Genomic DNA, 26,148 nt, shown 5'->3' with positions numbered 1-26,148 from the left:
TTCGGTATGACCAAGTTAATTTAATACATTTTATTAGAAGCTGCTAATTATGACTCTGGTTGTTTTGGTAGTTTTATATTGGTTCCCTTAAATAATCTAAAAAATTTCTGAATCTTAGTCTAATGGCCATGAGATAGGACAGTGTACATATTGATAATGTGAAAAAACTTCATTCTTACTCTCTTAAAAATTTATTTTTTTATTTTTTGCTATGAAGCAGGAAACTTTGAGCAGTCATGAAAAGGGGAATAGAGAAAATGAAATCTCAAAGATTTCTGATGCTGGGAGAGTAGAGAACATTAATATCTGCTATTAGCATAGTCATTCAACTCATAAAGGAAAGTTCGACAGAAGTTGGCTCATTTTCTTCATTCAATAAATACATGTTGAACATAGTTATAAATACACGATATTGAAAAGGTGATTAATAAAATAGAAAATTTCTCACATTCTTTTAGCTTATATGTTGGTGAGTGTTTGTCAGTCTGAAGAAGAAACGGCTAAAGAGTTGTCAACCCATTCCAATACAGATGTCAGGATTGCCAGAAAAAACAAGACTCTCACAAACTCTGGTAGAAAGACATTTACTTTCATAAAGAAGGGATGGCTAGGTCAGCTTCACTAGTGGACTTCAACTCCCCATAGCCAGCAGGTTTGACTTTATGCAAGGAGATGTTCTAGGCATAGCACCCCTCTCTCATATTCAAGTGCTTTTGCAGTGGAGGAACCCTACTCCCTCTCTGCCAGGGACAGATTTACCACTGGAGTGTGAGCTGGACATCATAAAACATGCCCACCAGAGTCAGATTGTCTCCAGTGAATATTTACATATGCTTGGGACAATAGGGGAAGGAATGTTCTGGCAGTCCTCTTATCTAGTAGATTTGTGTTTTATTCTGCCAGATGGACATACCTGTTCCTGAGCACAGGATGTATCTATGGGTCCTAGGGATAGGTAGCAGGCTGCGCTAAGGCTGCTCCCTAGTGACACATTATTGAGGTGTATGATATAACATTGTGATATTTTTATAATGTAGTGTGGTAATTACTATGATAGGAAAACTCTTATATGCTGTGCAGGCATGTAGGAAGGATTCTTCAGCTAGTCTTGGGTAGCCGGAAAAGGCTTACACAGGTATATGATATATAATATGAGCCCTGAAGGATCAGTATAAGTCAATAAGGCAAGAAATTCAAGGAGGATTAATATATAAAGTTAAATGTCTATTTTGAATTTCCTATAGGTATCTCAAGCTTAAAATATCCAAAGCCAAATTCATCTTTCTTCTCACTAAAAATGCTTTCTCCCCTGTATACTATATCCTAACTTTTCAAATCACAGTATTTTGTTTTCTATTCAAAATGCTACAGTCCACTATAGTCATCTTAGATATATTCCTCTCAATCATTCCCTTCATTAAGTCAGATACCAATTTTTTTTGTAGTCTAACTTAATTTCCTTTACATTACCATTTCTTCCACCTCAAATCCAGCAGGCCCTCAGTTCTAGCTTGTATTACTTCAGTAGGCTCCACACTAATTTCCTTGCCTCTAGTATTTCTATTTCAGTCCATGTTCCACAACTCAGTTGTTGGATTTTTCAGAGTGCAAATTTGATCACGTTATTATTATTATAAGTAATACTTCATGGTTTTCAGAAAAAGAAATAGGTATTTGGCTTGTTGCAAAATTCCTTTCAATTCCTATGTACATCTCTAACTTCATCTTCTGCAGTTTGTTCTCATACATTTGTATCCCTCATAAAGGATTATTTGCCCTTTGTCTGTATATCGTGGTATTCCCTCTGATTAAAATACTTGCTATACTTCTCAACTAACTTCTGAAGATTTTCAAACTTAAGATCAAGCATCATTATTCCAGGAACATTCACTCAACTCCAGTCTCTCTTTTTTGTTCTCTAGTTCTCTCATTCTCTGTCTCTCTGCCTCTTATTATTTGTGGCAATTCTCATGGATTTGGGTTTGTTAATTTGCCTTTACTTCATTACCAAATATTGTACTTAGTGGAAATGATCAGTGTGTTCTGTTAAACTTTGTATCTTCAGCAGCTCCCACTCTGAGGGACATATAGGCACATCAAATTTTTTGATAATGGGAAATAAGTTAGGTAGATACATTGGGACCAGATACCAGAGGGTTTCTTAGATTTTAGGTTATTGATTATAGCCTTTGTAATGAAGCCATTGAAGGTTTAAGAGCAAAGGAGTCATGTTATCAGAGCTGTCCTTTAGAAAAAATAGTGATATTGGAAAAAAAAAAAGTTGGTAGGGGGGGAGATAAGCTTGGTTTTAAAAATCATGTTTTTGTCTGTCTTGAGAACTACGCAGTAAACAGTTGACAATGCTTTTAGGCATTGATCTGTCATCTAGAATTCAGTGAGAAGCTGAGCTAGTGATAGGAATTTGGAAGCCCTCAGTGTCTGAAAGGTGGTTGAAACATATGGGTGTGGTCGGTACTAAGTGAAGTGTGGAATGAGACCAACAGAAGGGTGAGGAGAGTCTGTGGAATGCCGCCATTGAAGGGTTGGAATGAGGCATAGGAACCCATAAAGAAAATTGGAAGGAGCCCGTAGGGAGATAGCAGGAGAGCCAGAAGAGTGTATCATAATGGAACATACAGGAGAAATGAGCTTGACTATGGAAAGCATATTTGAATTATTTAGTGCTCCTGAGAAGGAGTATCTGATATGGAATGATGGAAATATTTTGTAATTTATGTTGTTTGACACATTAATCTTCAGACCTGGGTACTCATTGTGCATTGGTAAAAGGCTAGAGTGACTGTGGAACTGAATTTTAAACTTTATTTAATTTTAGTTAATTTAAGTTTACATTTAAATAATTACATGTGGATGGTGGTTTTCATATTGAATAGCACAGCTCTAGATCAAGTAATATTAGGCTGAGAGAAGTCCAATTTGAGAAGCCACAGTGTTTAGAATAAAAGAATGATAACTAAATTGTAGTGGATAATGAAATGAATGGAGTTTGACAGGGCAGAAAAGTGAATACGGACTAAGGGCACTCTTTGAAGGTGACTTTGAAGAATAAATAAAGTTACATATGGAATAAGAGGAAGGACAATATGATAGAGAGATTAACAAGGCTACAGAGAGGTGAAGGCAATTGATTTAGCAAGTCCTTGGGGAAGTGAGAAGGAATGTTTCTCCAAAGAACCAGCAGGGAAATTTGCTGTGGATTAAAGGAGAGTTGAGTAGTCCTCTGAGATTTAAGCATACTTGCACGTGGATGGGTAGATTAGTTATTTTTAGGTTTAGGACTGCTATCTATTTTTTTATTATTAAAGGTAGGAAGGGTTTGGATGAGCTGTAGAAGTAAAAGTGGTAATGTTGGTGTGGTTCGGGCAAGAACATTTGAATAGTTTTTATCTATTAGTTTCAATTATCCTTATAATGAACACAAGGTTATCTGTTTAAAAGTGAGAGGGTCAGAGATCTGAAATACACTTTCCTCACTTGCAAATATGAAATAATAATATTCGTTGTTTTTGTGGTTAAATGCAAAATTTTTGTACATTATACAATATAATGCATTATGTAAATATTAATTATAGGGAGGTAGCGTGGTAGCATCTAAAGAACACAGGCTTTGAAGGCAGAAAATTTGACTTTAAAATCTTGCATCTTTTACTTACTGGCTGTATTATGAGGAACTAGTAAATGCCTCTTTGTGTTGTTAAGGATGAAATAAGATACATAAACTGTTGAGTTCTGTGTTATTATTTTCTTAACTGAGGATTGACTATATTTAAAGTCTCAAGGCTACATTTGCAGAGTAGTTAAGTTTTTGGTTTTTTTTAAATGATTGATTTTTTCCCCCCATGTTTTTAAAGAGAGTCAAATACTTGTTCTTGATTATGAGATTATATTTAAATTCACCTCTAATAGGATAGCTTTTCAGTCATGATGATTGCAGAATGAAGCTATTTGAATGTATGATGGAAACTTGTGATGAGTTGTTATTTAAATTAGAAAACTCAGTATTTACCAAATGTTATTGTTTGCTTTCCTTTCACAATTGTACTAAGGTCAAGACGAACTTAATTTTCGTAAATTGTTGAAGGTTAGGAACTATATCAGGGTCCTTCGATCACATGTTGTTTTTATAAGAATAAGTAAGTAATTGATGCGTTTAGAATGGAATTCTTTACCAGGAGCCAAAAATACTAAAATGAAATCCTTTTTAACCATGTAGATAAGCTTCAGGTAAGTTTGAAATATTAAGTATTTTGCAAGGGTTGGGCAAGGAATTCAGCATAAATACTTTTCTGTCTGTTATTTTACCCAAAGTTACAATAATATTTAGGGACTTTTAAGAAAAATGCCAAGGTTGCAGATAACTGTGGGCCAGTTTGTCCTGCTGAGAGAAGGTCACAGACTTCATCTATAGCTTTGTCTGCTGCCTTGCAAATGAATGATTTTGCTGGAACCTGGAGGGACCCAGAAAAAGGCTGTGGGTGACTTAGCAAAAATCTACCATTCCTTTCATAAAACAAATTCAGAAGTTTATGTCCTACCGACAGATCATTAGAGTCATATTTCTCTGTGAAGAATAGTGCTTTTCATTTCCATCTTTCTCTCTCTCTCTCTTTTTTTTTTTTCCAGTTTGATAAAGAGTTTACCGACCACCAAGAAACTCAGGCTCAATTACAGAAAAAAGAGGCAAAGATTAATGAGCTTCAAGCAGAATTACAAGCTTTTAAATCTCAGGTAAAATACCATCCTGAGTGAATTGGGGTTTTGAAATGTCAGCAGGGGAACAAAGATCATATAATATTTTTATATCATCTGAAATGTATAAATATGTATATTTTCATAGTATTGTTTATATGTGTTTTTCTTCTCCTGTGTTTATTTTTAAATGATTTATTTTACCACTTTTTATTTGCATTTTCAGGGATGTCTAAGCCTTTACTAATTAATCTGATAACTTATGTTTCATTGGGATTTTGTTCCTACTGTCATGTTTCCTAAGTAATTAAGCATGAAGAGAAAGAAACTCTTTTACTCTTAGATTTGTCATTCATCATTGATTTTTATCCCACTACAGGAAATTATTGCTGAAGCTATTTAATTTTTCAGCCTATGGGTACCTTGTAGTGAAAGATAACCTCTAGCTGAATGAGAGCATTTTCTGATAATTTTTCAATTTCCAAAAGTAAACAGATTTAAAATATGACAAAGAAGAAAGCAAATCTAGATTATGAAGCAGATAGCTCACATATACCCTTTTACGCATAAAACATTTAGATAGCAAGTAATACATCGTCTGCATGTTTTAAATGGATGAAAGTAAGGAGATAGAATATTCATAGCTAACTTTTTTAAATGTAGAATTACATATAGGATGATGAGCAGTAAGTACAGTTTTACTATTTTTCTTTCGTGTTAATTTATGTTATATTGAAATAGTCTCAAATATGCTATTTCCTATATTATTGGAAATTTTGTTTCTTTTAAATTCTTAGTGCATAGTTTTGTTACAGAGGCTATCTGAAGACAACCTATGAGATAACTATCTCTTCGAGTTCAATTTAGAAAAAAATAAATAAATTAAATCTCTCATCTGCAAGATTATTTTCGTTGATCTACCTTAGTGCTTCAAGAAGGAAGGACCGTGTTTTATTAAAATTTTTCTATGTAGGTCCTTATCTCTCATATTGAAGGGAACATTTGCTTGTATCCTATACTTCCAATTGAGTTTTAAACAACAGCTCAAATATTTATGACAAGTTTTTCCTGGTCTGGGGCTAATATAATTTGAGAACTTTCTTTTCTATATAATTTTTCCATGTTGGAGGATTACTTGTAAATCCGCTGTAGAAATTTCTAGTTGATAAGGTATATCCACCATCTTTGGATAAGCTAGTACTGCATGGTGTTTTTATAAAAGGTAACAGTGGCTGAGAGAGTTCAAATAGAATTGAGCGGCTACTCTGGAGGTCACTCTTATGCAAGCTTCAGTTAGACATTGCTGCCTACCATAACTTGCCAAACCCCAACCAGAACTATTCTATCCAATCCTAAAGAAAATGAGGGCATTATATAAGTTTTTACAAAGGCTCCAAACGCTAGGGTAACTTTCCAGAAATCTACAAAAATCTCCAGATAGGTCCCTTGATCAGATAAGTCCTGAAATGCAGAGGGGCCAGCCTTTCCAAAACATCAACTATTTCCACCTCCCTAATCAGTATTATTGACAGCCCCTTCCAGTGTGAAAAAGTTGGAATGGGCATAGCCCAAGTACCCTATAGAATGGGAGAAAGATCAAAGGTGATGGTGAAGTTATACAGAGAAGGTAGGGTTTAACAAACAAGTATGAGTGCTGAATCATTATATTGATACTTCTTTTAGTCTCCATTATCTTAGAGCAGCTGGAAGTAAAACCCTGAAATTGTGGAATTGTAACCCCTACAAAACCTTGAAATGTTTTCTGCAGCTAATGGTTATGATGTGCTTTGAAAGTTATTGCTTTTTAGTATGTATGTTATTTTTCACAAAAAAAGATAAAACATATTTCTTCTAGACTCCATAATTCTGGAGTACCTAGAAGGGAAAATCTGAAATAGTGGAATGGCAACCCATCACATACTCTGAAATCTGTTCTGTATCTTCTTATTGAAGTGTACTTTGAAAATCATTGTTTTTTTGTATATATGTTCTATTTAACAATAAAAAAATGTTTAAAAAACAAAACAACCAAAAAAATGGGGGTGCCACACCCACCGCAGGGAGATCATGCCTTTAATACCCTAATGCTATCTGAGCACTTGATAGCAGGACTACTCTTATGGCTATTAATTAGCCTAGAAATCAGCCAGGCAATAGACAGAGACAGTTTTCTGAAGTGCTACTTCACCCTATGTTTGCGGGTGTTTCCATAGACTTCTGTGGCACTGTTTGCAAAGATGGTCACAATGATTAGTCTCTTTTCTTGGAATTCCCCTTAGCAGTGTGACTTTGCAGCTCCTCCCTCTAAAACATGGAGTCTTTATGTTGCCTTCTTAAATCTGAGCCGCCAGGTGACTTGCTTTGGCCAGTGGGGCAGGAGCAAACATGATATAAGCAAAGAATTGAAAAGTGCCTGCACCTTGGAGCTTGCCCTCTTTTTGCTGCACCTGGAACTCTGAGATCATGATATGGATGAGGCCAAGTTAGACGGCTAGAATGGCCATGTGGAAGAGAACCAGTTCTCTCCAGACAATAGCTTGCCACTTACAAGACATGTGAGTGAGGCGATCCCAGACTGTCCAGCCCTACCAGAAAGCCAGTCATCTGCAGCTGCATGAGTGAGGCCAGCAGAAGAACCACCTGAGTTGAGCCTAGCACAAATTGCCAACCCGCGGAATCACTAGCTAATAAATGATTGTTATTTTAAGTTAGAAAGAAAAGGGAATAAATGTATGTTTTAAAACTAAAATTAAATCAAGGAATTTAAGTTGTGAATGGTACACAGTGATGAGGTGTGCTTATGACTGATAAGAAGAAAACCTGGAATTAGAGACTTAATAATTGGCCACCATGTTCATTTTTTTAAGAACAATTGGCAAATTCTTTATTTGGATTTTAATTTCTGATTCTTGTGAAATCTGTGCATTTGCCTTAAGAAACTTTGCTTTGATAAGCTGTGGTGCAGAATATGAATAAATTAAATATGTTCTGTGATCTGTGACTTCATTCCTTTGTTCATATAGTCACTTATCAGTGAGACACTCTGTTAGGTGCTGTGGATATAGTGCAGATTCAGAGCGTCTGGTGTCATGAACAGTATGTTCAAGTCAGCAATGCTCACTTTATCAAATGAACTATTCCTTAGCAGAAATGCAACTATATTTTTGTGTTAAGAAATTGATAGTAACTACAAAATGTATATTGAGTGTGAATATAATATACATACATTCTTAACGTTCAAAGGGCTGTACCACCTATGATCACAGCATTTAATTTTTTTGATAAGGCATGGTCTTTGATTTATTTCTCAACTTCTTATGCCCACCATTTGAAAGGTATTTAAGATGTTCTTTTATGTGTATCTGTGTATAAATAGCTCGAAATTAAAGTGATTAATTTTAAGAACATTATCATATCACAAAAGTTATATATTAACCCAGAAGATATTCTTCATGATAACCAGAACACAGTTATTAAACTCCTAAGTACATCTATTAAACCCTCTTATACCCATAATCTAAAGAAAATAGGCATGCCTTGGGCCTTCTACTAGGGAAAGGAATTTAAAAGTTTCTTAACTTTAGAATTACTAGAAAGAATTTACAAATATTATTTCTGTACCACTATCTACAATTGTCCTCCCACTTGCTGTTTAATTAATTCCAGTCAATCTTCTGTTCTTATCATATAATGGAAACAAGACACCTGTGAACAAAGTGGTTTTCCTTGGTTTCTTTGTGGCATTTCCCTCTGTAGATCAGTGTTTTTTTTTCCTCTTTGGACACTCTCTTTCCTTATGGGTCATGACCCTGCACTTACCTTTTGTCTTCCTGTCTTTAATCCATTTATCCTACACCCATTTCTTGACTGGCTGCCACGTGCTACCTATTGCTTTAGTTGCTGGGGGAAAGTATGAATAAGGCAATTCTAGTCACTGCCTTCAGGGAACTTATAATTTATCAGAGATAAATGTTAAGTGTTCCTTAAATAATTATTTAGTACTTTTGATAAGAGCTATTAAGGAGAAGAACACTGTGTTGTGAATGTAAAATAGGGGCCAACCCTGGGTACCAGGGAAGGCTTTACTGAGGAAGGAACTTGTGAGCCAAGAGTGAAAGCAGTAGAAGAAGTCCAGTGAAGGGAAGGGGGTGGGGTGGGAGGAGAATGTATCAGGCAGAGGGAACAGCATGTACAAATACCCTGAAATGGGTATGAGATTGGCACATTCTTAGAATTGGAAGAAAGCTACTTGAAAGACCAATGAGCTAGGGTCAGATCATGCTATACACTTATAGGCCTTTCTAAAAATTGTTTTTTTCTCAAGTGCTTTGGGATACCATTGAGAAGATTTAAGCAGAAGAGTGATATGCCAATACCATTTAAGTCTTTTTTTTTGTTTTTCTAGCCTGGTTGTTATTTTTTACTTATAACTTAAATGTTAGTTTCCATTGAATTCTGTATAGTACTTTTATCATGCTTTCTCTGGTTGTACTTATCTACTCCTGTGGATTAATGGAATGTTAGAGATTGCCAATTTCCACATCTTCTGGACCCATATATCCATTCCATCCTGTACGTCTCCACCTAGAAGGCTATAACTTCCTCAAACTGGGGAATACTATTTCTGGCAATTGCATATTTATGAAAACAAAAGTTGTAATTATTCTTAAACTGAGATAAATATATATTGGAATTTTATTAGGTTAAACTACCTGAAATTGCAGTTATTCAGCTATTTCTAGTTTAAACTAATACCTTATTGTTTTTGAGAAAAGTGTACTTTTCAATGTTTTGTAGCGTGTTCTTAGCTGTTGCTCTTTCCTCCCTCTGTCTAGTTTGGTGCCTTGCCATCTGCTACAAATACTTCTTTGCTCTCGTCAACAGAAGATGGAACTAGTCGTGCCACAGATCCTCCTCCTCTGCCATTGCCCTCTTGTGGAGGGGTGCCACCCCCACCCCTACCCCCCCCTCCACCCCCACCTCCCCTTCCAGGAATGCCCATGCCATTTGGTGGTTCCGTGCCTCCACCACCTCCTCTTGGATTTCTTGCTGGAAAATGCTGTGCTCCTCCACCAACCTTGCCATTTGGGTTGAAACCAAAGAAAGAATTTAAACCTGAAATCAACATGAGAAGATTAAATTGGTTAAAGGTACAACAGAAACATACAGTTAACTAGATTAAAACTTAGTTTTGAAATTATGTATAGTATCCATTGGGAACTCTAATCAAAGTAGAATTGAATAAAATGTGATGTTTTAAATAAAAGTGTTGCAGCAAAGTCATTTTTTTTTTTTTTTTTTTAAGGAAGGAAAGACAGAGAGAAGGAAGGAAGGATGGAAGGGAGGAAGAAAGGGAAACATCTTTAAACATTTTCTTGTTTTTTATTATATTTTGTTTGTTTGTTTGTTTCTTACATGGGCTGGGGCCGGGAATCGAACCGGGGTCCTCCGGCATAGCAGGCAAGCACTCTTGCCCGCTGAGCCACCGCGGCCCGCCCCAAAGTCATTTTTATTGATTAAGGCTTTCTGATAGAAAAACATAGTGGAGGTCAATTTTAATTGTTACAGTGGTGTTTCATTTGTAATTTGCAAAGGTTGTATGAGTAGAGGAAAAAAATCTTCTCTTCCTCCCTTGACCTCTTCCTTTATTCATTTATTAAGTACTTATTTATGACCTCTCTTAATGTATCTGGCTACTATATCATAACATTCCAATTTTCTCTATTTAGTAAAAAATGCCCTAAGAAAGGATCACAACTCAAGTGATTATCATTAGTAGCCTGGCCAGAGTGTGCTTTTGTGAACACTGGTTATGCCAGATGCCCTGTAGTCACATAGATTTGGGAAACACGGTGTATTGTATCCTGCACTTTAAGTCGTGGTGAAATCATTACAGTCTCCAGGGATGGGGTGGGGAGGATTGAAGTGAGAAGACACAATTTCAACTTCATTTCACTCAGGAGTTTCCCAAATATTTGATCATGGAAACTGTTTTTTCCTAATAAAACCTTAACATCTTACAGAATGTATGTTTCATTTTCAACAAACACGTTCGGGAGTAAACATCTTATAGGGATTTCTTCATAAACCTTTGCCGGCAACTATGGGATCCTGGGTGTGCATGCAGCAATTGGGCTGGGGCAGGGAAAACGCCCAGGTATTTATGAGTCGGGCTTCCCTCTGATTGCAGATCCAACCTGACGAAATGACTGAAAACTGTTTCTGGATAAAAGTAAATGAAAATAAGTATGAAAATCTGGATTTGCTTTGTAAACTTGAGAATACATTTTGTTGCCAACAAAAAGGTAAGTTTAATATCTTGGCTATTTATGAATTTAACTTTTAGTATTTTAACATTGTCAAGTTTTATATACTAAATACTCTATAGCATTATGTTAAGTATCATAAACATGATTTTATTTGACAATACTAATGGTCAAATAAATTATCTAATGAAATGAAATGTTTAAAAAGAGCATGTTTTTTATACACTGAAAGGAACAGTTTTTTTTAAATGGAAACAATTATGTAAAGCTTTATGATTGCTAAATTAAATTAATTTAATTGTTAAAGCTTTATGATTGTTAAAACTTTGAAGATGTCCCATTGGGATAAATCAGACTTCTAAAGGAGAATACTATTACAGAAAATTTTGGCATGAAAATGCAGTTTCCCTTCAGTCAGTGAGAAATAGGAAAAACACCCAAGTAATATGTAAACATTCCACTAGTCAGAATTTTACCACCCTTTAATATCACAAAAAAACTATCATAAGTAAATTAATTTTGAGTCATATGGGATAGAATTGTCAAGTTTGTAGAGTATCTTGAAAGTTAGGAAGTACGTATCAACTTGAAATAAAAGTGTATGGGGTGGTGTGACGGTGGCTCAGTGGCAGAATTCTCACCTGCCATGCCAGAGACCTGGGTTCGATTCCACGTTTCTGCCCATGCAGAAAAAAAATAAAAAATAAAAGTGTATGAATAGGTTTTATGATTATTTTATAGTAATGCATTCATTTCCTGAACTGTTTTGTGATAACTTTTACATGTGCACCGTAATTAAAAAATATATATTTAGGCATTAATCTTATCTGAAAATTGAATTTATGTCGTCTAATCTCTTGTACCTATCAGTTCATGTGTCGGTACTAATATCCACATATAGTATCATGTTATCTTCATTTCAGGTCTGTAACACAGGGCTCTTGGATTAGTCTTTACCTTTCAGTTTTTTAAAAAAGATCGTTTTTATCATGGACTTGTGCCACCGCTGAAGTCCTTTAGCTCAGTGAACACAGAAAAAGTTGGTAGACAGAGATTATAGGGATACAGGCAGGAGAACTTGGTGTAGGATGGAAAGATTGGACACCTTGAAATACCTACTGAAGGCACCGCGCTATATGCTTTATGTATCAGATTTAACCTGAGCATCACAGTGACCAAAGAATGTTGGTAAGATACATTAAAAATTTATCTAAATTCCTTTGAAACACTTTCTTAAGATATTTGTAAATTACTCTTGAAAATATCCTTGTGAGTTAAGGTAGCTTTCTAGAATTTCTAGTAGATCTAAAACCTTTACCAACTATTTTTGAGTACCATTGCTGTTAACTAAAATACTAAAAATGATATATTTGGTTTTGAAGACAGGAAGAATTTTCTCACCAAGCTTACCCTAGGAAAATTTGTGACATTAGCAGGTTTTAATTTTACCTTTTAATGATAGAGAATCAAAATTTTCTTTGAATGCGATTAGTGCACTCTCCATGCAATCAAGGAAAATATATGGCAGTTCGATGTGTATTTACTTCAGAAATGTAAGTAAATGAATGTTAAACACTTCAGAATTGCAGATTTCATAATCTGGAATTGATTAATTTTCCCTTTGCTTTCCTAGTAGGTGCAAATGGTGGTACCTAAAAGCTATTTAAGTAATGCTGCCTTCCAGCTACTCTTTCTTTCTTTTCTTTTTTTTTACCTCTTTACTCTGATTACTTTCTTAATTAATGAGGTTCAAAAGGGAAACTTGTTAGCATGTCTTTAATTTAGCTGTAGTGTTAGCCCTAAATGAAATAATTGGACTTTTAAAAAATTCTTAAGTCATCTAACTTCAGCCTCGAGATTCATGGTTGAGGAAAAAGATCCATTTACGCAATTGAAAACTAGTTAAGAAGAGCAGATGAGGAAATGATGATCATTTGCTGAACATCCTGTGCTTCCATCCCTCCCTGCTTTTGTGAATGCTGTTCCCTCTACCTGGTATCTCTTTTTCACTTAGTTTATAGCCTTACAGAGGCCTACGGCTTCTTTTGTCTCAGCTCAAATGCTACTTTCTCTATGACAGTGGATGATATTTTCCAGAGCGAACTGAAAAGGTGGGTTGTGACCCAGAGCAATGCCAACATTTCACAATGCCAGTAGGAGGGGAGCCATAGGGGTGACTGTTTTAGGTCTGCATTTTAAAGAATACTTCCTAGAAAGCATTGTTTGAGCACCCCTATGTGTGCTTTTTGGCATTACTTACAGTTAAGAATTTTACTGAAGAAAGCCAGTCATTGCTGTTTTCAGGGGAAAAAAGAGGATTTTATATAGATATTTTATAGGAAACATCAGAAAGGAAGGAAAGAATGAGAAAAAGGTGTCTAGACAGCTTACACAAGACTAGGGGCTGGGAAGGCAGATAGGCTGCTCCATGTTGTCTCTTTATTCATGGCCTGGCTGCTGAGGCATTAGGTCCAAATGTTAACAACATTCAGCTGTCACCAGTGAATCCAAAAGTTAATTTGAATCAATTTTGTAATTTCTTTATAAGTCAAAATTAAACCTGATCACATATTCATTGTTCAGTCTTAGGTAGAAAAACAGTTGCTTCTAGTGTGCAGGGGGAGAGAGACATTGATACATGAACCTGAAGGGTGATGCCAGATTTCACTGATTTTCATCTTGGGTTGGCATTACATGGTGGTAGGAAACAGGAAAGGGCAAGGAATTCAGATTATGAAAGAATAGTGAGTCTTTAGGGGAATAGTGTATCTCTATTTCATTTGTTTTTTTATTACAATGACTCTTTGGACTAAGACTCAGGCTCATTTCTTTGATTGTTTAATTGCATGCATTTAAAATTGTCTTTATTAAAGACAATGCTTTACTATTTGAAATAGATAGGTAGAAATAATAAAGGAACTGAATTCCATCTTTTAAAGAAAACCTTGAAATTTTCTATCACATATTCTATATTTTGTGTTAATAAGGATGGCTGTTTTCTTACAGTAGACGCTGTTTTAGATTTCTGGGACTTTTAGGTTCTTACTACTGGGTTTTCAAGTCTAATTCCCTGAGAATTGGACTAGGAAGAGGAATTGTTTATCTCTGAGTATACCAGTACAAAGCTAGGTCTTCATATTATCCTGTTTAATTTGTACTACACCTCAGATGAGGTCTTTTCTCCTTGTCTGCTGATTGCAAAGCCATGCTAACTTCCTCCCTACAATAGCGCCTTCTCCACCTACTCATAGATATAGCAACATATCCTTGGTAAGAGCTTGGACATTTCCTCTTAACTAATGTTCCCATTTATTATATTCCTTTTTTTTTTTTTTTTTCACTTAGAGTTTACTTTTTTTGTTTTTTTTTTTAAATTCAGTCTCTCCCAGTGAACATTTATAATATTTCTTTTATGGAAAGTCCCTTGTGCTATCTTAAGGAGTACAGGAACCCCTCTCTAAGCGAGTTCCTGTAACAGCAACATTTACACATTATTCTGTTGTTAAATATCTAACTTTGGTTTTGTTGCTTCTCTCTTTTCTAAGTTTTTGAGATACATCTTAGCTTTCTATATTTGAATTCTTCAGGAAATACATGAGAGCATTTTTCCAGATCACCCTTTGCATTTGTTTTTCTTGTGCCTCCTTTTATTGATTTCTCCTGATTTTTTTCTTTCATCCATTTGGTTCCCATACTCTATTCAACAATTATTAATTGGGTGCATATTGTGTATTAGGGCTAGAGTTTGGCACTGGGGACACTGTGGTGAATAAGACAGACCTTTATCTGCACTTACAGTCTAATTAAGTTCAGTCAGGTTCTTCATTCAAACATAAAAATGAGTGGAACGACAAATGCTGATTTTGGTTTTAGAAAAAAATGCCTTATTTTACTATCCTTGGCTTCTTTTAAGACTTAACAAGGTCATAAAAGAACATTGTTTATCTATCTCTCTGAAATTTAATCACAATATTCAAATATAGAACATTTGGTATCATCAAAATAATGTTAATGGCCTGCATTTTTTTTTTTACCAGATTGGAAGCATCTGCTGGTTAATTTTTACAGGCTGTTGGAAAATGTATTAAAGTGTACTAACAGGTTATTGGTGTTGGATTTGTCAACTAAAATTAATATTGATTACTTTCGTTATTCACAAACTGTTAATAGGAATTAAAAGGCTTTCTGAAAGTATATAAATAGTCTAGTTCCATTAGACTGATTTATTATGAAAATATGATTCCACAATTGTTAGCTTTCTGAAGTAATCACATTTTGTGACAGGTGTGTCACATTTGCCAGCTAGGTGCAATAAACTGGTTTATAAGTAATTTCTCAAATTAACAGTTATGGCATATAGAAGCATTTAATGGATTATATACTTAAAAACAAATCAAGCTTCAATTTCTGACATCATAGTTCAGTGGACAAAATATTGGGGTGTTGGAATTATCCCATGGCTTTGGCCATGCTCAGATTGTCTCTCTCTATTTGAACCATAGTTTATTCTACGATATGAGCAATAGTATATAAAAAATCATAAACTCCTTCATAAGCCTACAGTTAAGATGAGCACTCTCATTTATAACAGAGAAATATGTTTCATGGGAGTGAATATTGTTAAAGAGATGATGCTAAAATGTATGCAAGATATCTTAAATATTCTAAAGGTTTCTGAAAAGGAAATTTGACAAGTACTATTTTGAAAAGGATTGGGAAAATAGTCAGTGGTCAATTAAGTATTTCTGTAGGGACTTATCTTTTGGTTCTTGTGTTTGGCCGAACTGCAAAAGAACTAGAAATTATGGGGTAGGTCAGGAATATCTTTCTTCACAATTAGAAAATACCTCATTTTTACATATTATCTTGTGTTCTCTGTTGGGTTGCTGAAGAAGTAGGAATTTATTCTGAAAGAAGTAGAAGAATAGAATCTAAGGAAAAAGGCTAAAGAAAGTAAGTTTATTTAGCCTGGAGCAACAAAACATTTCCAAGTCCACAAAACTATTCAGCTACCTTCTCAGTTATAGAGCATGTCTTTGGTGTGGTGTGGTGGAAACCTTAAAAGTCCCTGTGAATAGACACATTTCTTGTATACTGTCCAGGTGCTGTAGTTAGAAAGGAAGGAGACTTGGGAATATGTGTGTGTGTGTATGGAAAAGGGGTGCACATAAACATAGCTTTTTTGTTTTCTTTTTTTCCCTTCCTCCATTGGAGAAAGGAATGGTATTAGATATAGGAGTTACCTAGAGTGGCTTGACTAGTGATAAGCTGGGGGATGCTGTCCATCTTCTGCATTGGAAATTCACCTTAACATTTCTATTTTGGTAGCTCTTTTCAGTGGTACACCTGTAGCTATCATCCCTTAATGAAATCACAAAGTTGTTAAATTCCATTGTTATCACACTTTTCTCTCAGGATTTCTCTTCCATTTCCTGTATCTTCTACCTTATTCCCCATTTGCCCAGGGCATCTCTTACTGCCCTCTGATTGCTCAAATTGAAGTTCCTTATCTCCATGCAGTCATTTTTTTTCTTGTCTATATCACATTTTGACACTCAGGATTCACACTCACAATTAGTACAAATGATTATTCATTTGAAAATATAAATGAGATTCCTCCTTCTGGATGCATTAGCTCTTTGCTTCTCTCCTGTGCTCCCTTTCTCCCTACACTATCTGCCTGGCTTGGAAGAGAGAGAATCACATGGAGAGAGAATCACTGTAACCAAATCTTTCATGGAGCACAAGAAGAGAGTAGGGTCATGAAATGAGAGTAATGAGTAATTTGATATTAACTAAATAGTATAATAAATCTTTTTATGACAGCATAGGAAATTTCTGTAGGAAAACAACTTTATTATGTATTTAAAACCATAAATTTTGCAAATTAGATTTTGAGGTATTAAATTCATGTGATTAGCTAAGGTAATTAAGCTAGGGTTTTTCGTCCCCCACGGCTAAACCCTCTCACAGCATACGACCTTAAACTTTGTAACATATTTTGTACATTTAATACATGCTTGTACATATTGCATGGCATCTTTAGGGGAAAAGTTGGTTTAGGAACCTTTGGTTACCACAACCCTAAGTTGTCTAAGTGCATGTCTTAAAAGAATGGCTCTTTCAAAAGTAAGAACTTTCTAGCCCAGGAGTTCTTTTTTTAATTGTGAAAAATAATGTATATACAAAAAAAGCAATAAATGTCAAAGCACACTGCAAAAATTATTTATAGAGCAGATTTCAGAGTTTGGTATGGGTTATAATTCCACAATTTTAGGTTTTTACTACTAGCTGCTCCGAGACACTGGAGACTTAAGGAAATATCCATATAATGATTCAAGAATCATACTCATTTGTTAAACCCTACCTTCTCTGTATAGCTCCACTCTCTCCTTTGATCTTTCTCCCAATTTTTAGGATTATTTGGGCTATGCCCTTTCAAACTTTTTCAGGTTGAAAGAAACTGTCCCTAATATGGGATAGAGAGATGGAACTAGTTGATATTCTGGAGTAGCTAGCCCCTCTGGTTTCAGGACTTATCTCACCTAGGGACCCATCTGGAGGGTGTAGGTTACTGGAAAATAGTCATAATGCATAGAACCTTTAGAATCTCATATAAAGCCCTAAGTGTTCTTTAAGGTGGGCAGAAATGTTTTTTTGCGGTTTGGCAAACTCTGATAGGTAGCAGTATCTAAATGAAGTTTGCCTAAGAGTAGTCTCCAGAGTAGCCTCTTGACTCTATTTGAACTCCCTCAACCATGGTACCTTATTTGTTACACTTCTTTTCTCCTTTTTGGTCAGGATGGCATTGTTGATCCTATGGTACCAGGGCTAGGCTCACCCCTGGGAGTCATATCTGATGTTGCCAGAGAGACTTTCACCCATGGATGTCATGTTCCATGATTTCGCTTACAGAGTTGTACTCAGGGGTTCTTAACATGGGGTCTGTGGATAGAATTTAGGAGTCTATGAACTTGGCTAAGAAAACATTACATTATTGGTTTTACTAACCTTTAACTAAAACGTCACTTTTCCTTCAATTATAAATAGAGGTAGCAAATACAGTGGTACCTAAAACTTTTCTACCCCCAGAGTTCATATATATTTCTACATCACTTTAGAAATATTTTAGATATGCCAAAATAACATTTAAATTCATCACTATTTCAAAGTTAAGCAAGTTATTAGGTATGCAGCTAGATCTTGTAATATAATATGTTAATAAAGAAGCCCATTTTGTTAGGTGGGTTTTCCTAATTGCAGATGCTGAGATGAAATTGGTGTCCAAGAGGTTTATTTAGAGGCAGGAGGTAGGTATTGTACATGGAAGGTAAAGGTAAGGAAAGCTGCATTGGGCAGGAAAAATCATAGCCCATAATATAAATCTGACAGAGTGTCAATCAACCCAACAAAGAGCTCTGTAAATAATGCCTTTCAAGGAAGAGTGTCACATAGGGCCCCAGTGGCCAGGCCTCAGTGTTGCCCACATGCTCAGTCCTTAGCTGGAAGCTGCTGGTGTAGAGCCTGGCCTAGGCTCACAATCTGAGGATCCTGAAGATATTAATAGCTTGGCATATTCATCCAGATACGCTCTTGCCACTGAATAGAAAGTTCTTGAAGGGAAATCTGAGCATTACATCTTCATGGGTAACTCACATGTACATTATTACTGTATTATAAACTGGTGTTTAAATATTTTGATAGTTACATTCCTGTAGATTTTCATCCCTCTGAAATCCTATGTATTTTATTTATATATTTAAAAATATTATTCTAGCAAGAAGTGTGTTTCATCTCCTTGCCATTGGGGTCTGTGGCACAAAAAATCTCAAGAGCCCAGCTACCGTTTTTCTCTTCTGTGCAGCAGTGGGAGTGAGGTGGATGCTACAAGCCTTCACTGCTGCCTATTCAAATGAATGTGTTTGTTTGGTTATTCAAAACCTAATATATTTTTAGTAATGTGATATTTCATCCCACTTAGAATAAATTTTTAAGGCAGTTTCAGCATCAGGCCATCTATTTTTTAAATCTTGCTTTAGCAGACTACTATAATGCATTTGTTGCTAAAAGTATATATCAAAGTCTGGAAATAATATGAAACTCGTTCTTCATTAGACGATAATAAAATAACAGTAGTAAAGCATTTTTTTAAACAGTTAATCACTGACCTCATTTATAGTTTTATTTGATCCCCAAAACAACCTATGAAAGAGCTGAGACAAATATTTTATGCATTTTATATATAAGAGAAAGTTACACTTTTCAGGTAAAGTTCAGCAAAAAGGAGCAGCCACTATGAACAGAATACAGATCTGAGTCTAAAGCAATTGCTCATTCTGCTATGTCATGCTGCTTCTCTGATTAAAAGAAGTCCTATTATGTTTTATTTAAAATGTTCTTCTTTGATTTAAAATAATTTTCCTCTCATCTCCTTCCACTCTACCACTGCCCCACAGCAGTTCACCCTCGTCCCACAATTTATATAAAGGCTTTAAAAACTTGCTGTTTTTTATTAAGATCATCTTTCATCATTTTGTACCTCTATTCACTTCTGTAAGTATTTGAGCTGTAAATACTAACACCATGCTGTGGAGTGTACACGAGAAGGAATAGACTGTGGGGTCCACCCTAGAAGTGTGAGACCCTAGCTTTTAAAGAGGTAGTTTTTTTCTCTATAAAATGCAGCCTATAATACCCACCCCACGAGGTTATTGTGAGGATTATATAATATAGCATCTTTTGCAGTGCCCATCTCATTGTAGTTGCTCAGGAAATGTTAACTGAACTTAAAATTTGAGAATGCAAGGGTTATTTCTACTTGTAAAAGATATGTGTATCATCTCTGAATCTTCCCTAGTAGAAACAAGTTAAATGACCTCCCTCCAGCCTTTGCCCAATTCCAAATGAAACTTTCTTTTTTTTTATTTTTTATTATCAAACCAAAACAACATATAAGATGAGCATTCTTAACATACAAACATTCCATGCATTGTGTACAATCAGTGGCTCACAATATCATCACATAGTATATTCATCACCATGATCACCAAATATAGCTTTCTTAACTACGAAACTACCTTATTAACTGACTTAAGTTAATAGTTATTTATAAGGACTTCCATAACAGTGTCTGTGCCATTAACTTTAGAAAATAAGAATAATAAAACATCCTGTACATCCTTTTTTTTTTTTCTTTCATGTTTGCTTATGGCTTACCTGCTAAATGCTTTATTAAGTTCTTTGAGGACAGGGATCTATTGAAATAAAGGAATAAATTATTTTTTCCAAGTATTTCCCAGATTTTTCTTTTATTTTATGAATAATCCATGGAGTTGGGGCCCCACAGTTTTTGTGGGTTTTTTTGGAAATTTGAAACCTGATTTTTTTTTTCTTCATGAGCTTTGCTTTTCTTGTCATGATTCAGTTTGAAAGAATTGAGCTGATGACTTTATAGTGATCTTGAAAAGCTCATTCAGGCCTTAAAAAAACATGATTGGCTCTTATTAACAATTTAGTATTATTTTTGACAGTCTATGGTTTCAAAGAATAGCGAGAATGGTATGGATGGCTTAATATAATTATGGAATTGGAAAGCATTAAGATGTAGAGAAACTTTAGTTGATAGGCAAATACAATTGCCAAGTAAAGCTTATGACATAAATTCTCCCCAGGGTTTGCAGGAATAATACAGAATTTTGAAATTTAATACCTTTTTCTATATATGTTATATTGTGTAATAAAAATGTTAAAAATGAATAGCAACTTAATAAAATTCAGCTTGATATTTGCATCTCATTAATTAAGGAAATACATAAAATGTCTTTGATCAATAGCTTAAATGAAATAAGTATTGGTATTATTTTCCTACTTCTTTGGCAGCTTGTCAAATATTAGATAGTATCAGTCTCTGAATATTATATATTGCCCCTGAAATTGGAAGAAGATGTGGGATTTTTATATGCTGTGTTAGTGTATTTCAATAATTATTTTCTGGTGAATCAGTGAGGACATTTGTCTGCAGGGACTGATACCTAGCTAAAAGTAATTTAAGCATGAAGTCTGGTGTCTGGTGGTTGGTAATCCCTGAGTTTGTTAGTTCACAATCCCACTGATATTAAGACTCTAGGTTAGCTTTTTTGTCCATTGTTTTAGCTTTTCTTCTAGTTATAGCTTAGTTTAGCTAGCAGAGGTTGTATATCAGTGTCCTATTGCTACTATAGCAAATTACCACAAACTTAATGGCATGAATTATACCAATTTATTACGCCACATTTCTTTAGAGCAGATGTCTGGCATTGGTTTCTCTGAGTTAAAATCAAGGTCTCAACAGGGCTCCATTCTTTGCTGGACGCTCTGGGGGAAATCCTTATCTTTGCCTTTTCCAGCTTCTGGAAGCTGCCTGCATTCATTGGCTTGTGCTTGCCTTCCTTCCTCTTCAGTACCAGCAAAAGCAAAACAAGTCTTTATGTCACATCACTCATCCTGCATCTGTGATCACATCTCCTGTGACTCTGACCTCAGTCAGGAAAGGTTCTTATAAGGGCTCGTGTGATTAAATTTGGCCGGCCTAAATATAATCCTAGATAATCTTCCCACCTCAAAGTCCTTAACCCTTATCACCTCCTCAAAGTCCCTTTTTCTGTGTAGGGTAACAGACTTTAGGGATTAAATTGGAACATCTTTGGGTGGTGAGGGAGGAGTATATCTCATTATTCTGCCTACTGCAGGTTTCCTCTGCTCCCTTTCCCAATACTCAGAACTGATTTCTTTGATTTTACCCAGGAGAGCTCCTTGAATAAAATGCAACATTTCAAAAGCACGTGGCCTCTTAATTCTACTTCATTCACATCATATCAGTTTCTCCTTTACCCCTGCATTCCTTTTACAGGGATGTCATTTTAGCATCCTAGAATATTTGGGCTCAGAATTTTAAATCATTTGTCCAAATTTGGGTTCAAATTCTTAAATCATTTGTTCTATTCACTAAATGTTTATAAAGCTTTGGCTCTTTATCAATCTCATTAACATAGGTTTTGGTATCACACCTAAGTTCCTTTCTGGAATTTTAGGAAAATCTCTATGTTATATCTTTGTAAGTGCCAGGATATAACCCCCCTCCCCATATTTATTCCAGTATATTCTTATTAATGTGCAGCAGGTTGCACAGTCTATTGTATACTTTCCAGTTTGTAATAAATACCTTCTTTTACATGACCAATATGTTCCAAGACCCTTCATGTAAGTTGAAAATCATGAGTAATGGCAAACCCCAATATTTAGTAAGTATTTCTTATATGAACATACCTATCACACATCTTTTTAATAAATAAGGCAAATAAACTCTAGTAATAGTAATTAAACAAAATTAATCATAGAAATGATTTTTTAAAATTTTAATTGTCTGCCTTTTTTTTTTGATTGCCAATTGTGTATACCTGATTTTGTATGTTGAGTTTGTATAACACAAGGCCCTACTGTAATTTTTTGTTTTTGAAAAATTATTATATTCTATATGCCTGTTTTTATTTCTATATTCCTTAAGGAAAGTAGAACTAGAAAAAGGCTAAAAAAATCTTAGGTAAAGAGCCACTGTCATATAAAAATAAATTGGTTCTTGACTCTCAGTTGTTACTGTTTATTTTAAGGATGAAAGAGAGACTAATTTTAATTTAGAAAAAGGAGCACATTGTATTTTATACATTTTTACCTATTACAACTGTTTCTATAGTTATTTGTGTCAAATACTGAAAAATTTAATTTCCTTACTGAAAATTTAATTATATTTTAAAATATAGATAGTTACTCTTGTTTTATCATGTTTCACAACACATTTTTATCTGAATAACATTCATGTTCATGTGATAGGGATTTTGGGAAGAGGTACCTTTTTGTGGTCCAAATATTACTCTTTCCTAATACTTATCTACAAATGGATTTGAATATATAATTTCATCACAATCTGGAAAATATATTATTATAATTACATATTTTACTTGATAATTGAAAAAAATAATATATAGAGTTTATTTTAATTGGAAAAAATTTCATCACTGAGGGAATCACATTTATCAAAATATCTAATGCAACCACATTTCATGCAAAATAATCAGTTTTAATTTAATTGTTGACCCAGTCATTTGCCAGTCTACTCTTCTGTCATCATATTGCTTTAGTTTTTTTTTTCTGAAACAGGGCTCTTCTTTTTTCTTTAATCTTCTTTTCTTTTTTTTTTTTTTTTTTTAAAGAGAGAGGGAGGAAAGGAAGGAAAGACAGAGAAGGAAGGAAGGGAGGAAGAAAGGGAAACATTTTTAAACATTTTCTTGTTTTATTATATTTTGTTTGTTTTGTTTTGTTTTTTACATGGGCTGGGGCCGGGAATCGAACCGGGGTCCTCCGGCACGGCAGGCAAGCACTCTTGCCCGCTGAGCCACCGCGGCCCGCCTTCTTTTCTTTTTCAATTAGAGAACCAATTATTTTTCGGAGTTTCACAGGTCACCGTGTGACAGTTTGTCTCTGTTCTCCTGTAGCATAAGATCCAACCCAGAAGAGTTGAAAGAACCAATCGGAGAATTGTGTTTGTTTTTATAGGTGGAACATTTGTCTTTAGAAATTTTGTTTATCTACTTTAAAATTATACTTTTCCTGAACAATATTTTCCCAATTTTTATTCTTCTTTATCTGTATAAAAATGTCATGAGCTTGTTTAAATGGCTCAATCATTTGTATTTCTATTACATATTTTAACAAATATAGCTGTGTGTTCAATACCAATTCCAAGCAAAACTGCTGTTTGTGTCAGCTTCAGCATGCTGATACTTTCGGAATATAATTTACTATATAGGGAGGGAAGAATATCCAGTAAACCAGATAGTCTGAAGTTGACTAATCATTGGATTATTCTTCCAATTTTTACTGTTTTTTTTACTCAAAAAGATCATTTATTGCAGAGAAGGTAACTACCTGACATTATCCTTCCCTATCCACTTTTGTATCTTTGAGGTGTACATTGTATGTATATATAAAAAAGCTATTTTCATGAATATGCTCTTGATGAATAAGTATAACCCACAACATCATTTAAACGATCCAAATACAGGGTGCCCAGAATAAGAATGAGGGCCTTTAATGTATACTTTAATGTAATGCCTGGATATATCCTAAAGTATATTAAGCAGATAATCAAAAAGTAATGTCAAAGACCTTTGTGGGATGGGAGAAAAAGTACGAAACTATTTAACTATTCCAAAAATATTCCAGCCAATCCTAAAGAATACCTAGGGAATTATATGAGATTCCACAAAGGTCCATGCAGTAGGGTTACTTTCCAGAAGCCTGCAACCTCCAGATGGATCCGTGAACTAGGTAAGTCCTGAAATGCAGAGGGGTCAGCCTCTCCAAAACATCAACTATTTCTATCCCCCATCCCATATTATTGACAGCCTCTCCAACATGAAAAAATTAGAATGGGCGTAGCTTACTCTGAAGAATGGGAGAAAGATCAAATGTGATGGTGGAATTATACAAAGAAGACAGAGTTTAACAAATGAGTCTGATTGCTGAATCATTATATGGATATTTCTTTTAGTCTCCAATACTTTAGAGCAGCTAGAAGTAAAAACCTAAAATTGTGGAATTGTAGCCCATACCAAACTCTTAAATCTGTTCTTAAACTAATTGTTTTGAAATTCATTGCTTTTTAGTGTAGATGTTATTTTTCACAAAAAAGAAAAAGTAAAGAGAAGGAGAGATATAACAGAGAAGAGAGGCTTTAACAAATGTGCATGACTGCTGAATCATTATAGTGATATTTCTTTTGTTCTCCAGTGTTTTGGAGCAGCTAGAAGCAAAAACAAAAAATCATGGAACTGTAACCCATTCCAAACTTTAGTTCTATAATTACTTGTTAAAATGTGCTTGGAAATATATTGCCTTTTGGTTTATATGGTATATTTCACAATAAAAAAGTTAAAAAATAAAGTGGAAACAACATAAAAAAATCAATAAATCAAAGAATTTTCATTATTCCTGATTATGTAATGGTTTTACGAAAGCCAGAGTAGCTGCTAGAGTGTAAAAGGAATGAGAGAAAGAACTGATTTACAAAGTAAGGGAAAGCAAGTACCTGCTAAACCTCAGAGATTAGGCCTTTGCCCCATTTTAATGTGAAGAGATTGAATTACAAAGAAGTTAAAAATCATGCACTCCAGGTCACATCATTAAAAGAGCAGGGAGCACAATGCATTAGACCATTGTAGAGGTCCCTCTGCATTCATGTGGAAATGACCTTGTTGTCAGCTACCCTCACTACCTGTGTAGCAGAGTTACATCTCCAGTTTTGGTCTTTTAAACTATAGATGTTGTTGAAGTTCTGGGAAAATGGCAGATTAGGATAGCTTGAGTTCAGCCCTGCTCCAAGAAACAGAGAAGGGCAGGAAGGTGACTGGCATGGCAATCCCAGAGTGTAAGTGACCTAGGAGAGTCTTCTGTACCACATAGTGTGGGCCCGGTTTGCAAAAGCTGAGGTAATGAGAAGCAGAGAACCAGAGACTGTCTGGCTGGTACAAACAGCCTAACACCGAAGCCTGGAGCCCTCAGGAGTGCATGGACAGGGAGATGGGGACTAGGAAGTAAGCCAAGCTGCATTCCTTGAAAGTGTTATGCTCACCAGCTCAGTCCTGCAACTCATGACTCAACCCACACCCCATACACCTGAACCCTTTCACCTGCCTGCACTCCTCGTGCTCCAAACATCCCACCCCAGAAACCCCTTGCATGCATACCCACCCCATACCCCCACCCCAAGTACAGCCAAGCCCGCTGTTCTAGTTTGCTAGTTGCCAGAATGCAATATACCAGAAACAGAATGGCTTTTAAAAAGGGGAATTTAATAAGTTGCTAGTTTACAGTTCTAAGGCTGAGAAAATGTCCCAATTAAAACGAGTCTATAGAAATGTCCAATCAAGGCATCCATCCAGGGAAAGATACCTTGGTTCAAGAAGGCCCCGGAAGTTCAGGGTTTCTCTCTCAAGTGAGAAAGCACATGTCAAACACAGTCGGGGCTTATCTCTCAGCTGGAAAGGCACATGGCAAACACGGTGTTATCTGCTAGCTTTCTCTCCTGGCTTCCGGTTTCATGGAGCTTCCCGGTAGACGTTTTCCTTTTTCATCTCCA

The 26,148-nt window shown here is 35.2% G+C and overlaps 1 protein-coding gene across 6 annotated transcripts in view; it reads left to right on the top strand.

Annotated features, from left to right (window-relative positions):
* DIAPH3 (diaphanous related formin 3) overlaps positions 1 to 26,148 on the top strand; it is a 609,701-nt gene that overhangs the window by 257,046 nt on the left and 326,507 nt on the right. For all 6 annotated transcript variants that reach the window (XM_077158393.1, XM_077158392.1, XM_077158397.1 and 3 more), the window contains 3 exons: positions 4,645 to 4,749; positions 9,546 to 9,860; positions 10,901 to 11,015. In XM_077158393.1, the coding sequence (XP_077014508.1) occupies positions 4,645 to 4,749; positions 9,546 to 9,860; positions 10,901 to 11,015 (535 nt within the window). The remainder of the gene's footprint in view (positions 1 to 4,644; positions 4,750 to 9,545; positions 9,861 to 10,900; positions 11,016 to 26,148) is intronic.

The sequence above is a fragment of the Tamandua tetradactyla genome, chromosome 4, assembly GCF_023851605.1.
Source record: "Tamandua tetradactyla isolate mTamTet1 chromosome 4, mTamTet1.pri, whole genome shotgun sequence".
NCBI lineage: Eukaryota > Metazoa > Chordata > Mammalia > Pilosa > Myrmecophagidae > Tamandua > Tamandua tetradactyla.
The sequence above is the reverse complement of the archived record's forward strand: the minus strand, read 5'-3'. Positions and strand labels throughout refer to the sequence as shown.